The 15,717-nt window shown below is 40.8% G+C and overlaps 1 protein-coding gene across 2 annotated transcripts; it reads right to left on the bottom strand.

Moving 5' to 3' along the window:
- Positions 1–3,272: 3,272 nt before the first annotated feature.
- On the bottom strand, positions 3,273–9,789 carry LOC130138146 (uncharacterized). Of its 2 annotated transcripts, XM_056311291.1 has the most exons (10): positions 9,307–9,787; positions 8,716–9,146; positions 8,078–8,525; positions 7,667–7,996; positions 6,095–6,875; positions 5,943–6,001; positions 5,107–5,592; positions 4,538–4,576; positions 3,805–3,993; positions 3,273–3,629 (listed from the first exon to the last, which is right to left on the bottom strand). In XM_056311291.1, exons 1-9 carry the CDS (start codon positions 9,751–9,753, stop codon positions 3,805–3,807), a joined length of 3,210 nt encoding a protein of 1,069 aa, XP_056167266.1. In that variant the 5' UTR covers positions 9,754–9,787; the 3' UTR covers positions 3,273–3,629. The 2 variants fall into 2 exon arrangements, with proteins under 2 accessions (XP_056167266.1, XP_056167265.1); XM_056311290.1 differs by having other exon boundaries at positions 3,273–3,702; positions 7,667–8,525; positions 9,307–9,789.
- Positions 9,790–15,717: the final 5,928 nt, after the last annotated feature.

Raw genomic sequence — 15,717 nt, 5'->3', positions numbered from 1 at the left:
GCCAAAGCTATTTGTTCATTCGTATTCATGAGAAGAACCTTCATCATAAGAAGCGACCAAACTTCCACACTCGCAAATGCGAATCTCATCAAGAGCGTTCACAACCACCGTTTTCGCTCCCCTGTGTTGTGGGTTCATTAAGGATAACTAAGGCCAATCTCACCATTCTGCGAACAAAACAGTGCACATTTCGAGATTGAATTTTCCTCCGAAACCTTATTACCCCCACCAGTTCCATAGTAATGTGCCTCCGAAATGTTAACGCATGTAACCTCAGATTCAACATTTCTATGGATCACAAATAGTCTAAAAATTTGTTTTGAACTCTAACTAGTAGGGGATACATAGTCGGCTACAAGCAGTGTAACCTCTGATCGGTACAAATCCCAGCTCCTTCCAAGGCTTTTGATTGCGCTTCCCAAGTTGATCTCTTAGTAAGAGGATCGGCCATCAAATTGGTTGGTACATAGTCATTGTTGGAAACCTTCGTCTTCTTGGCTTTTGAATTCCCACTTTATTGGGCTTCATATTTGAGTTTCACATGTCGTATTTTCGAGACATGTGTGCAGGGTCGCACACAAGAAGGCATATAACTTCGTTGAATACTTTGCCCTTTCATTATAATGACGTAAAACGAATGATTTTTTGCTAGGAGATGAGGTGACATGGCCAATGTGAGCTTGTGAATTCAAAGCCAGCATTACATACATAACATCCTCACCGTTGAAATTCCAATTCCGCATCAATTAAATGAATGGTAGACGTAAAAATTTCTCATTACTTTTCTTTTCAGCTCGTTTTCTGTCTTAAGACTTCGTAGGGACTTTAGGACGAATCTTGCATCATTTTCCTCGATTTTGATTTCAATTCCTTTGCGCCAATTTTTCTCTTCTTGTTTCTTCTAGTCTCTAGCGTGCGAATTCAAATATAAGATTACATAATCCATCCTTGAAATCTGGCCTTCTGTTTGCAACATTTACCCCAACTTTTAGCTTAAATACACCCCTCGAGTTTACCCACAGGATGGCAATCACTGTTCCCATTTACTATTTGTGGAACATATATATTCCAAATTCGATCGCTCAACCAACCCTTTCATTTACAACATCAATGTCCAACTCCAAATTCATTAAAATGAATAGTTTTCCGTTATGACGAGGGATGAGGAGTCAGATGCATAAAATGTTCAATTTTTGTTTTCCCATTTTTACAGTCGGTGTGAATTTTTTAGAGTCGCTACATCGTACGTTAGACGACTGAGCCCCATCCGTGGCTCCATTCATCGTCCTTGATGGAGGAACCCCACATTGGAGAGAGAGGGGTTTTGTTTGGTTTTGGATGTAATTTGTGGTGTTGAATTACTTTTTTTTTCATGCTCAGCAATTTAACTCGTGGGTTATACAATATCATGAATGCTCTCCGCATGTCCGGATGATAGTAAACCTTGTCCTTTAAGAAATTATGCAGGAAATTTAAAAAAAAAAGAAAGGAGAAATACGTACAAGATATTATATTGGGGATAATTACAAAATAATTTAAATTTATTGTACTAATTTTTTCGTTAGAGAATTTTACCAATTGAAATCTAAACCTTTTGACGACTTCTAGCCAATTTTGGCAATGCCAATTTTGGCAAAAAATTGTTGATGCGGACGTCGTCCGTCCTACATGGACAAAATTTTATAGTTATTTTAAAATTTTCTGATTTTTTTATTAACTTTTTGCTTCCTTCTCCTTTTCTTGTTATCTAAACCGGCAAGAGTCGTCTTCGGTGCTTGTCTTATGTGTCGTGTAAGCCTAAGTTAATGACCTGAATGACAACAAAGTACATCAACTCCAATGTCAACAAGCGTATAAAGCTATGGAAATCTCTCTAAACTTCTCCACAAACTAACTCGAGTTCGTGGTCAGATTGAACAGAAATAATATTTTTTTGCAGCTTCGGCAGTCAACTGCCCGCCCATGCTCCACAATCGTATAGCAAAAGATGCATCCACATATATAACCAAACACGTACAAAGATAATGTCATTACTTGCATTAATTTATACTTTTTGGCAGGAAATGATATGATCTGGAAAAATTCTCTGATTGAGTACCTCAGAATAGATTCCTCAAAATCATCAAGACGATTCCTAACTCCTTCTCGTCCATTAAGAATATTTAAGAAGTAGTACGGGCCAAACATCAGCCATTGCTAATGACATTTTCCGCAACTTATGCCGGTGACATTTGGCCCAACCAGAATTTGATTTTCATATAAAGGTTGATGATGGAAAGCGACATCGCATGATGCATTCTGTACTGGATTTCGAAAAGGTGCCCTGATTACCCAGAGAACTCAACCTTTCTAATAAACTCCCTCCAAAGCCAGCTTTGCTAGAAAGCTATAGAGATAAAAACATACAAATTCTTAGAGGTCAATAAAGCATAAGATCATCCAGTGTTTATGTATCCGCGTGCACGTTGCTAGACAAACATTCAGCAGCGAAATACTCTGCTCTTGACCATAGCAGGCAACTGACATTCATCCCCAACTAAAATTGCATACCAGACACCGCAAAGTTGTTGCGGGATCATTGACTCACATTCTTTCAACAGCGCAGCTTCATCTATCACCAATAAACTGACAGGCTCCATTTCCATGGGGTACAGTTTATATGAGCTAGAGGCAGTGCTGAAAATCAAGGAAGCTGCTCGATAACAGAACTCAGCTATCATGCTCTTACTCATATATGTTGGAAGGTTTAGCCTTCTAAGAGACATGTTAACAGTTCGCAAAACAGAGAGGCACTCATGTCTCATTATCGATAATGCTGTATATAGTGGATCTGTGCAAGTTTTGAATGAAGATGGGTACGACGAAAAATGCTTCCTTTCTCGAATCCAACTTCTCTCTATATATAGTGAAATTTCGAAAGAATCAAGTAAGATGAGAAGGGACTTTATATCCCGGAAATTATGTTCCAAAAAGACAACCTTTTGGATATGTGGGTACATAGGATAGAGAAGGAGACTCTGCACTTGACTAAAATCTGTGCTTGAAAAATTCCAGAAATGATTTGAATTCAGGTTTGGATTCGCTTTTGCTGCTTCTATATTTGCTGGCAGCGTCATTGCCATTATGCTCCCGTCTAATCTTGCGTTCATCCTCCAGGAAAATGTGATATTGGCAGACACAGTCATTGAGAATATCGACCAACTGCTACACAGAATTGGTCCAATTGACTCGGTATCTTATGCATTGCGAACATGTTAACGAGCTATAATCACTGAACTAAATACGGATATATGCTTTAAAAATGAAAGGATAAGTTACATATAAAAAAGTTACAGTTTGCACATCACTTTTCGAATTTACGAGGAGAAAATGGATATGTCCAGGGAATAAGACAAGTCACACGTGGGATTCGAAAATTTATCTTTAAAAACGTGCACTTCACAATCCGGCGGTCCTTGCTTTGAGTTCTGGCATGGGATATTTGATTGACGAAGACATGTATAGTTTACTGATGGTGAGTCCCGCTCTGATGACCGGAAATTTTGGCGTTGATGATGGCACTGAAATATCCAAGATTAGCTTGTCCTCTTCCTTTAGGGGTTGTCACGCTCATGTTGGCACCCTATATCCTGAAGTTGGCACAGCACCCAGTATAAATACCAACGACTTAGATCAGTGAAAATGCTTCTGTTTCGGTTCTCCCTAAACCACATACCAATAATGCAGATTTTAGCGGGATACAGAAGACTCTTCGGAAAACTTAATCCCAATAGTTTCCGCTACAGAATGTAAACATACAAGTACCTATAAGATGGCTGCACTCATGGGATTGGCAAAAAAATGATCACGGACAATGGACTTCGAATCTCGGAACCTGTTCCCGAGGATTGGCCACAACATGGGAGGGGCACCGCCACAAGATGTAGCTTGATGCATTTTCCTCACAATGAGGTGTTTATCCAGAATCATCAAATCCAACAGCTTTCTGCAGCTCTGAGGTTTCAACCATATCCGTTAGATGCCGTCAACTGGAAAGATCAATTTAAATGCAGCAAAAGGATCGGGAAGATGAGAATCTTTTAATTTAGCATGAAAAAATATTGTTGGCCAGAAGATGACCGGCCATAGCAAAGCTCGTAGGACAGACATTTGCCTTCAGAAGCTATGAAATCTATCTACAGAGATCTTAAAGAAATTTAACGGAAATGAAGCCTCAATCTGAGATGGTACTTTGTAGTCCATGACACAAAGAAAAGGTGGGGGGACACTAAGTATAAGAATGAAGCCACAATCTGAGACTCTTTCAAAATCCATGCTCAAAAGAGGAGGGGGACAATAAGTGGAGACAATTGGTAACTCTCTACCCGAGACAAACAAAAAAAAACAACGAAAGAAAGAAAAACCAGCAAAAGTTTTCCTCTTGTCTGCTATATGAAAGTCCTTAGCCCAAGACGCTGAATGGCGGTTTTATTTTAGCACTGGAGTTGCACTCAGTCTACAAGTTTTAGGACGCAAATAAGTGAGATCAATAGCATACCTGGGGGTTGAGAATATCCACGTGACGGATGATATTACCCTGGCAAATCAATTGCAATATGGTGAGCAGACATGCATTTCTTTTTTCTTGGTTTGATTTTGCAAGCAATTTGAAAAAGCTTATGATCTACCTTAGTCCACTGAAAAACTACTGAAAAAAGAAATTTATTTCAACAAATATCAATGAACTACTGCAATACTACGAGGAAGAATGATCAAACTGGTTGACATGAGGGTTTTATTTTTTCTTCAAACATTAGGTGTAAGATATGAGAAAACTACAGCAGCAACACAGTTTAAATGGCCATTGCATAGACCTGGCTGTGACAGAATCTACAAGTTCTTTTCACAAGGAAATCTGCCAGAAGTATAGGGATTGCCCCAGGGGCGGATACAAATGTCAGCAGCTTTAATAAGATTGTGAGTTTCTTCATGTGAAAAATTAGCATTGCTTACACATTGTAAATTCTTCACTACTTGTCAAGCTGCGAAGGATGTTTGCAAAATTATGTTTTGAAAATAACGAGAAGTAAATCTACTTGGCAAAAGCGCAGATGGAAGACAAAGTACCTCTAATGTTCCTGGATTTTGCATCACGAAACCAAGGATATTGCGTATTAGCCCATTGAAGACTGTCTCATTGACAGTCCCATCTATGTTTAACCATGGCAGGATTGGCTTATGTGTGTCATCACAAGAGAAGCTAATACTTGTAGCCTCCTTCGAATCTTCCACTGGCACGACCGCACTGTCCAGCAAACTATCCTCACTGCTAGATGGGACTGTATTTGTCGATACACCCACATCTTTGTGACAGTCGGTAACAGTTGTCATGCGAATTCCATCAGTATCGCGATGTGTTACTCTCTCTAAATTGAGACAACCAACATCACAATTATTATCTTTAGGATGAGGTGCCATGCAGTCATCACTCCTCTCCCGAGGCTTCATCCAGGAATGATCTCTACAGTCCCCACCGGAAACTGCCCTTGAGGGCAAAGAGTACTTGGAGCAATATAAAGCATCAACTAGACGAGTTGAGTTGTATCCGTTGACCTGTAAAGATCATTGAAAATGGAAGTTCGACATATAATGTTCAATAAAAGATTCCAGTTCTGGATATCAGATTTTTGACTTCTGAGCTAGATGCAGTCCTTTATGAAGCTATGAAACTGTTATGACCCCTTAAACTTAGAATTTATAACAGCTAGGAAAGTCATGGCTACTTATCATCTCTGATTATACAACTCCTCAGGCTCCTTGTCTAGAAGTGAATATATTTGTCCCCCTTGGCGTTCTCTCTGTCTCTCTCTCAATTAGCTTTAAACGGAGAGACCCACGTCAAATCTTAAATTCAGAAAACTTGGTGAATTAACAGGTAATGAGAAATCATAAGCACAACCGACCTTTATTGCCAATCCAAATGCTCGAAATACGTCCATGAGAATTTCAGGCATTGCCTCACCTGAAACATTACACAGAACATATTAAAACAGTGGATTAAGTTTCCTACTTCATTTTAACTGGAGATAAGTTGAATGAACGATTAGCAACCCACCAGGCATCTCTATCATATGTGAGACTTCTTTGGCGGTTAAACCTTGCTCGCCAGCCCTTTTAAGGGAACTATAGACCGCCCTAAATATGTCAGGTTTGAGGTAAGTTACTTGCTTACCATCAGAGGGTGTCCACATCAAATATCCGGCATACTGCATCATAGCATCCCAAGATGACTCATCACTTTTCCTGGTTATGGGGACTACATTGTCAAGTTCTTGAACTACCTTATGGTCACATTCAGGAGGAAACCAAATATTATTGAACTGATCTGTAACAGCCTTCTTATTTGTTTCCTGAGGCAAGCAAGTTTCAGCAGCTAAGAGATCTCCATCCTCAAGCAATACCAGGACATTAGCTCCTGAAATGGATGCAGGTTCCACCAGAACCCTAATCCCTGGAAAACCCTTCTCTCGTCGGTTTTCGAGAACATCTGTTGCTATAGATTTTGGTCTTTTAGCCTTTCCATAGTCCGGAAATTCATCACCAGCAGGCTTACGTTTCAAGCTTCTGAAGTCTTCTGCCTCTCCAACACCTTCTTCAGGCATGCTTAGTGAAATATTGAATTTTCCTGAAGAAACTAAACCAAACAAATGGAAGAGCTCTCCGCATTGTAACTCACAGTCAAGAAAAACTTGCCCTTGGATAAGATCCTTTTGTCTTTCCCGAAGCCATCTGGAAAATTCAGCTGCTTGCTGTCCAGTACCAGGGGGGAACTGTGACTTTGAAATATTCTCCAAGAACGTGCGAGAAAGTAAAGGTTGATCTCCATCACGCAAAATCTCCCAAAAGAAATAAAAAAAATTAGTTCATAAATGTGTGTACAGATGCAAACAAAGAAGGGTAATAGCAAGAAAATATAAAGGACAGCTACTGAAGCAGATCCGAGGGAAACTTGACATGTCAAAAGACGCCAAGTAAATAAAAATTTGTCTGGTGGCTGTAGGTCGGTGCTCAGACTGATCAAGGGTCGGGCAGCCTACCCAAGTCTGTGAGGCTTGAAGGTAAAGTAGGCGGGCTTTTTCTATGTAATTTTTCTGTAGTGAGTGGGCTTGGGTAAAATGTTAGGCTTGATGTGCCCATTTCATCAGGTCGACAGTACGATTGGAAGGTTCCATGATCCATCTACCTCTAAACAAGCACCAAAAGAGGAATTCTTCTAGGGGAAAGGTGAGTACATACAATCAAGCAATCAGGTGAAGTTGTGTGTAGATGTTCTACTTGAAATATATCATTGGTCAAGAATCCATTTCTGGTAAGTATAATGGAGTGAAAAGTACAATCGAAGGCATGTTCTTGGAAGACATAAGCAGCTCACCTAATTTGCTGAAAAAGGGGACCACCAACAGTCTTAAAGTGAAATTACCGTTAGCACAGTGCGCAGATAACAATACCATTAGAAGGAATATGGGCTGAAACATAGAAAGATTCAGAATCCTTTTAGCGTAGGCATGCATAAATAGTTCATTCCAACTATGAGAAACAGCTTCGCGTGCAATCTTTAGCTGCGGTTTCATCTACATACCAGGCATACCATTTAACGGAGTATGGAGAAAAGGAAGAGGTCAATTACCATGAATTTCTTCTCACTCAGGTAACTAAACGCTGCAAAGAGCTCATCATTTGAAAATTGACGTAGGAGTTCTGCACTCTGATTGAGCACGTCGTCTTCTCTCGAGGGGCTTAACAGGACAAGTTTAAGTAGCTCCACAGCATTAGAAACAGCCACGGATCTATGGACTTTTCTATTGACCTTCCTCCTATTATTCGACAGCTTGGTATGCTTCTTATGAAGATGACAGGAGTTTGATTGGTCTACAGAATCTTTATACTGTCCCAAAATATGGTGATTAACATCTTCAATGCAGTTGTCAGAAAGGACCAAATCAGAGGGCAGGGAATCCTGCAGAAGCACTCGAATTTCAGAGAAGCTCAATGTCATTATAACATATAGATGTAATTTAATAGGAGAGTCATTGATTACATTTTCTTCATTGTATATACATTCATCCTGGTGTTCCTCCAATGTGGCTCTGTGCTTATACTGGAGAACCTTCTCAAGTGCTGCCTTTATAGTTTTGTCATCGAAGTTGTCCCATTCTCCATTCTGAGAACCTACCACTGAGGCGTTTTCAGAATTACTAGATAAACCTATGTTAAGACCTTTCTTGGATAAATCATTCATCACAAGTTTGCTGTTATTGTTATGCAAGGCATCCCGGTTTTCTTCGAGGTGCTTTAGAAACCGTTTGCTTAGCAAGTTGCAGAGGCCCATCAAGCATTTTCTGAACGTTAAGTTCTTTTTGAGCAAGGAAATTCTTCTTCTGCAGCATTTTGGGGGTGCTGGAAGATCAGGGAGTTGATTCCAATCTATGCGTTGAAACTTTGCACCTTTTGCTGCACGGATCCTTGTGTACTGGACTACCAACTTCCTGAGAAAAATAGGAATGGTCAGTAAGCGAAACATCATGGATATCATGCATAGCATAAAAGAAAGCCGTGTATCTTCCTTGGAGAAAGATAAACAGAAGTATTGTAGCTTGGAGTTGACAAGATAGACCTATGTAAAAACCCTTATCAGCTTGGAGTTAACTTATCCAGATTGTGTAAAATGTTTAATACCTATCAGCTTCATCTGTCCATGTAAACCTTCTTCGAAATGTGGGGTTCATATCTGAAGAGGCATTCTTGTTAAAGGACGCAGTACACACTTTGCCTTTTTTAGGTTCAGACTCTTCAATATCTGGTGGAAAATCCCCTGCTTTGTCATAGGCCTGCGAAATACTGTCCTGTGGTCTGGAAGGAGCTATTGATACAGCTTCTCCTTCCCCGAATTGTTCAACTCTATCGAGCTGTCTGGCAGGACTATGTCTCCTCATACGTCTTGCTATATCAAGTTCTGTGCACTCCCGTGATATGGCTTCTTGAGATCTCTTTCTTATGTGAGTTGCTGAAGCATGTGCTTCTTTTACTCTAGTCTCCTGATTAGTAAGAATGTCACCTTGATACTTATGGTGCTCTTTTTCAAACTCCCGACAATAAACTTGAATTGCCTACAAGTAGTCATGAGAACATATATCAGTTGTCCCAAATGACAAACAGAAAGAAGTTAATATGGAACACATAAATGAGGTGAATGCTTCAAAAAATTCATTCCTGAGTTACTCCTAAAAAATAGGATCCCAGTCACTTCTGTCACTTATTTAATCTAACCTGCTTTAAGGTTGACTTTGCACGGACCATATTACCAAGAGTGGACCCATAAGCTTGTGTGGCTTCTGTTCTGGGAGTTTGAGGATCTGGACACATGGGGTCCAGAGTCTTGACCAGGACTCGTTTTGGCTGTTTAAAGGACCTGATTTTTTCTTTAAGTTCTGCAGAGATACTTTCAGTGGATACGGATGGATGCAAGACCACTTCGGCACTACGACTACAGCTAGGACTATCATTCATATGTACACATTTGCAGAGCCCTTGATGCTCAAGTTTCTTTAGAATTTTGTCCATGGTTTTCCTGCACATAGTCATACCCTTTTCCTTCTCAAGATTCACAAGCCAACCATAAAGCTCACGTTTCAAAATGAACTTCTCATCCTGCAGAAAATAAAGAGGCAAGCCATAACTCTTCAGCACTGAAATTTGTAGTAAATTCAGCAGCATTTTCTAACTCCAGAGTAGCTATAAATTATCCAGGTACCTGAAGTCGATCCAATATCTTCTGTCGTCTTCGAATTTCATTGGTAGTTAATGATGGACATGGGTATAACTTGTCAGGTCTTGATGTAACTGGTGAGGACACAGCTGCCTGAATAACATTTGCTTCCGTCTGTGAATGTCCAGTATAACTATCTTCGTCAGGAATCCACTTCATTTGCTGAAGATGCGACTCTTCTGGGTTAAACAGGACGCTCTCCTCAGCAGCACCATTACCTTGGGGAGTTGAAGAATCACTTAAGGTCATTCCTCCTATTTCAGAAAAGTCTAAATTACAAGCTTGGTTGTCAGCCTGTACTGGGAGATACCGGCTTTCACTTGGAAGTTTGACCGACTGCGTAAGATTGAGATCACCAAGGATCCGATATTGATAGGCAACTGCTTTTGAACAACTTCCTTCCTCCCTAACAACCCCTACTTTCTCCCTATCCATCCCAAACCTAAAGTAGTTTTTTGAGAACCAACGCGAATGCCTAGGTCCGAGCCTCTTTTGAACCTGTGAAACGGTCAGGGGATGGCAGGCAAGTGTACAAATGTCATGGATCAAATTAAGAAATATTGGTCAGCATCAAGTATTATTTATAAGTAAAATAATTAGAATAACCCAAAACTGAGGCCAAATGATTCTCTCCTTGTTTCATCTTTCTTCGAGTCAAACTTACTAAGGCTATTGATGTCCTAGTAAACCATGGTGCAATAACCAATTTCTTATTCTGTCAAGACTGTTGGCTAGTGCTCCTTTCCTTTCACATATATAACTCTCTACACAAAGACAAAAGTCTCATTGATTTATAAATGCCTCTTCGACAGCAGCTAGGTTCAAAAGGAAGTTATGAGCATCATGTTCAACTATAACTTTCATACCAAGTTTAGCTTGGTTGATAATATCGGCCCAAGTATCAATTATGCAATCTTGACAATCAGCTAAGCAGTGGTTAAAATTGAAATTATATCAGTTGAAAACCATAGTGCTTATTTGTATATGAGTGAAATGGATACCTACTACACGTCAAACAACTACGAAGAAGTGTGAATACAGAGAATTGTAATGACTTCATAAATTGGAGTAATCAGTGAAAGTCTTGTAGAGTGCATCTTCAATTAATAGGGAACCTTCCTTTCTTGGTATGCTTTGAAAAAGATTACTTGCATCCTGTAAAATTAATTGACTTGGATATACTGACTCAAATAGTGTAACCCAATCCTAAAATTTGTCCAAAAAACCAAAAGGTTTGAGAAAGAAAAAAAGAAGTTGGTGGCATGGCAGGGGGGTTGGCACGATGAAGCCCATGCCAAACACCCCCATCCGATTTGTTTTTCTTATATAATTATTTTCAGCTTTTTTTGTTTTGGGATAAGTGCATTGAAAGTCCTAAAACTTTAAAAAAAAATGCAATTTAGTTCTAAAACTTGTCAAAAAAATACAATTCTGTCATGTAACTTTCAAAAAGTTCAATCAAGTCCTTCCGTTGATTACACTTTTTGAAAGTTTTAGGACTCGATTGCACTTTTGTGACAAGTTTTAGGACTTGATTGTATTTTCATGACAAGTTTTAGGACTTGATTGAACTTTTTGAAAGTTTTAGAATTCAATTGCACTTTGATGACAAGTTTTAGGATTTCCAGTGCACTTATCCTTTTTGTTTTTTTATTTTTTAAAAAAAAACTGGTCCTTTTTCTAATGTGGCACAGAGTGGGCACCACGTGTTCTCCAAAAATATTAGAAATCGCCACATCAATATTTTCCGTCACTTAAATTGGACAGAACAAAAAAAGTATTTGATTCTAAATGGGCAAGTTTTTACAACTTAATTGCACCATTTAAAAGTTTTAGGACTTATCGTTCTTCCGAGACAAGTTTGTAGACTCTGCTACAGTAAGAAAGAACTTAATTCTACGGACCATAGATTTGAGAGGTATATGCAAGAAAATTACTTATACGTGTGAAGTAATAGGCTTGTTGCAGACTAATAGACTAGTAGAATGAACTTGCCTCCATTGAAGTCACACCTTTAGATCCAGAATCAGCAACCATCTGGTATATTTGCTGCTGTATAGGAAGCTCCACGATGATCTCGTTGTGATGACTATTCCTTCCAAACGTTACTTGCTGCTCATTATCAATGTCTTCGGCTCCAGATACAAAGCCATTTGGATAAAAGTTTTTCACCAGTTGCAAGCAAGTTTTATCCTGTCAAACAGAAAGATCCCAAGCCACTGATCAAGATACATTTAATGCTGTACGTGGTGTTTGTGTCTGAAGTAATTTAGATGATAAGTTTTCCAGTTCTCCACCCATTAGTGTTGGCAAGCTAAAAATTCTCAACTAATTGACAGGCTCAAAAGGAAAGGATCAAGCAAAAAGAATGACGTCTGAACATTGTTGTTCTGCTTGTTCTAATCTCTTATTTGACATGATGTTCAAATTTCGAGATTTACAATGAAAACACTGATTCGAGAATCAGGGGACTTCATTCAGAAGACCAGACGTGAAATACTTCTGAGGTGATGACAATACAGTCATCAGTCGCCACATAAGTTAAGAGAACAAGTGGAATCTAAGATATGCTGAATTCTAACAAGTGAATGGAAAACACATGCCACGATACTTTTGACACTCGCCTCGTTTCCGACTCTAGCGTGTTCCTTCACAAAGCCGGCATCTTCCAACATCCGACGAATCTGAACCCAATATCATCCAGGAAAAGAAATATTATATACTAGAGGAAAATCTGTTTAAAGAGGGAGTTGGCAAACCGAGCGCGAAACTGCCGGTAGAAATGTCGATAACTTACAGTCGTCCAGGCTTTGTGCGCTGAAGATTATCCAACAAAGCCAAGTTCCTTCTTAATATCCTTTACAGCAAGAACCTAGAAGAAAACAATGGCTAACCAAATCAATATGTGGCAGTGCAAACGCCAGTATAACGCAGCTTCCCCTGCAGACTCAAACCTTTGTGAACCTGGCTAACTTACCCTGCCATCAGCTTTTTCAAGTCTATCGCAAACCGATCTCATCGCAAGTAGATAATCCTTTACGAGCACGGCCTCCTCAGCACCTTCGCCAGCAAAACCGTCTTCGCCAGTAGAGTTCCCATCGACACTCGCGGGAACATCCAATCTCTTATCTCGTCTCGAAACCTCGAACTTCTGTCGAGACCCTAGGCGCTTCGAATATCGAGACATAAATACCAAGTTCGTAGAAACCACTTTGCAAGTGTCCCCTGGACAGCGAGCTTGTCCCGTTCTGATGATCGCCGGTTGCCTCGTGATCAAATTTCGAGACTCGAGGGATTTCAGTTCATAGGCGAAGTTGTTAGCCTCGATTCCAAGCACCTTAGAAAGTTCGCTCTGCGCGATTCCGTCCGTTCTGCAGAAATACACGGTCAGCGAGTTATCATCTCAAATCCACAGCTTTCACTATCTACCCGATTAATGAAGTTCTTTAAACAACCTAGCTATGAACGCGAAATATCGATAGTCGAGCGACATGATTCCATCTTTAAATCAAGACGAGGCCTTCTTGCTACCACGGAACTTCTCAATTTTCGAGTTTTTTAGACCGTGACTATGCAGTGAGAAGCTGCGATCGAGGTCATCCATCAAACAATCTCATCGAGCTCGGCCATGAAAATTCACCCGGAAAAATTACAAAGAACCGAACTTTGCGCTGTCCAGCCGAGACTTTACTCTGCCTCATCAATGTAACTTTGACGGATGCTTGCGCATTTATCCTCCCACCGTCTCTACGAAGATCGTACCTACAAAGTGCTCAATCTAAAGCAAGGAAAGACATGGGATTAGAGCGAACCTAGCGAGGGCGAGGAGCTCAAGAGCTTTCCGCTGAGACTCGGGGACCTCCGCGTCCGCGAGCCGATGGTCATAGAGGCCAAGGAAGCAGTCTCTGAGACCATCGCTGCCAACGATCTTCAAACCGAGCTCCTCCGCGGCGCTGACCCGCCGGATCGACAGATCGGCCCTAGCGCAGAACGCCTCCTTCTCGCCCATCCGGCATCGGAACTGGAGCTCCCGAACGTCCAGGAGATTGAGCCACAGGGCGCTCTTGAGCCCCGGGTCGAGCTCGAGGCCGGCGGAGGCGAGGGACTGCCCGAGCTCGTCCCAGAGGGAGGCGAGGGCGATGCCGCTCTTGCCGCGCCTGCAGATTTCTCCGATGGCCGACGACACGATCGAGTCCATGGTGGACGATGATGATGATGACGACCGTTGGGGAGGCGTGATTTTGGCGGGAAGGGTGGGGGGGGATTGAAGGGGGAAGGCGAACAGGCGACGGGAGGAAGGAAGGAAGGAAGGAAAGGGAGGGGGGGACAGGTCAAGGGATCGAAACTCCAGCGGCGCCGTGGGACTCTTCTTTTATACAGCAAGAGCTTTCCTTTTCCTTCTTTCCTTTTCTTTTTCTTTTCCTTTCGGGATAGTGATACAAACGGTCCATGAATTTTGGCTCGATATATAATGTGGTCCTTGAACTTTGACTCGATATGTAATGTGGTCCTTAAACTTTAGCCCATTATTTGATGCAGTATCTGAACTTTTATTTTGTTCAATATTGTCCCTGAACTTTTAGTATATGTTTCTCGATCTATATGAAAATGTTCGATGTTTTTCTCATTAAAAATTTTCATATAGTACAGGGACTAGTTTGAATGCGTACCGAAAGTTTAGGGACCACATTGGATAAATTAAAAGTTTAGGGACCGCATTGTATATCGAGTCAAAGTTCGAGAATCATTTATATCATTTTTCCTTTTTTTTTTCTTTCTAATATTTCGGTTCTTTGTTCATTCTTGACAATGAATTTTATTTTTCCCTTTTTTTTTTTTTTTGAGACGAAAGCAAAAAGCATCTTCGTTATAGAAAATTCATTAAGGAAATCGCGGCGGAATCCGAACGATTTCCGAAAGATATCAAAGGCTCGCTTGTTTCCTCAAATAATTTTAACTCGGAGTTCTATTTTCAACCGGCACGAGAAGGGTCGTTAATCCCATGACGAATATTAAGGCTAACTATGCATACAAAAGCCAGGGGTACACATTAACCCATGCGAAAATCACGGGATTGAAAGCTAGCTATATGAAAAGGTCGAGATGGTTTACTTTTACTTCGCCATAAAAAAGAAAGGGTTAATATTATGAAAACCCTAAACTAAAATATCTGTGATAAATTTACCAAAAATTAATTTTTTAATCACGAAAAACCCAAAATCGGTACACCCGTGATAAATTTATCCGGTGTTAAATCGAATTAATAAAAAAAAAAAATCACAGACTAGTACATCCGAGACAAACATGGGATAAAACCCCAGACCGATACATTTGTCAACTGTCATGTGTCATTTAACTGAGCAATTTGACAGTAAAATTTAACGGAAATTAACGGGGGGTAAATTTGTCACGTATGTACCGGTTTGGGATTTTTGGTAATAAAAAAAAACGAGCTCGGGGGGTAAATTTATTATAAGCGTATTCGTTTGAGGTTTTTTGTGCCCAAAAAGAAAATAAAGCCGAGAAAATTCTGAAGGGAAAAAACCACCAAAAACCCCAAACTTTGCCATTTGTGACACATTTACCCCAAACTTTTTTTTGTGACACCAAAAATTCCGAACTTTGCTTTTTGTGACACATTTACCCCAATGTATTTAGTCCATGGGCATTTTCGTCTTTTTCTTTTTTTTTCCTTTTTGGCGAGGGGGGCCTCACTGGCGTCGGGCGAGGGGGGCCCTCGCCGGCGAGGGCGGCCCTCGCCGGCGTCGAGCGAGGGCGGCCCTCGCCGGCGTCGAGCGAGGGCGGCCCTCGCCGGCGCCGAGCGAGGGCGGCCCTCGCCGGCGCGAGCAAGGTTCGCCCTCGCCCGAGTCGGGCGAGGGCCGCCCGACGCCGGCGAGGGTCGACCTCGCTCG

This window comes from Syzygium oleosum, unplaced genomic scaffold (assembly GCF_021117445.2).
Source record: "Syzygium oleosum isolate NSW1041296 unplaced genomic scaffold, Sole_v2.1 Sole_v2.05, whole genome shotgun sequence".
Classification (NCBI taxonomy): domain Eukaryota; kingdom Viridiplantae; phylum Streptophyta; class Magnoliopsida; order Myrtales; family Myrtaceae; genus Syzygium; species Syzygium oleosum.
This window is presented reverse-complemented; position numbering and strand designations above follow the sequence as displayed.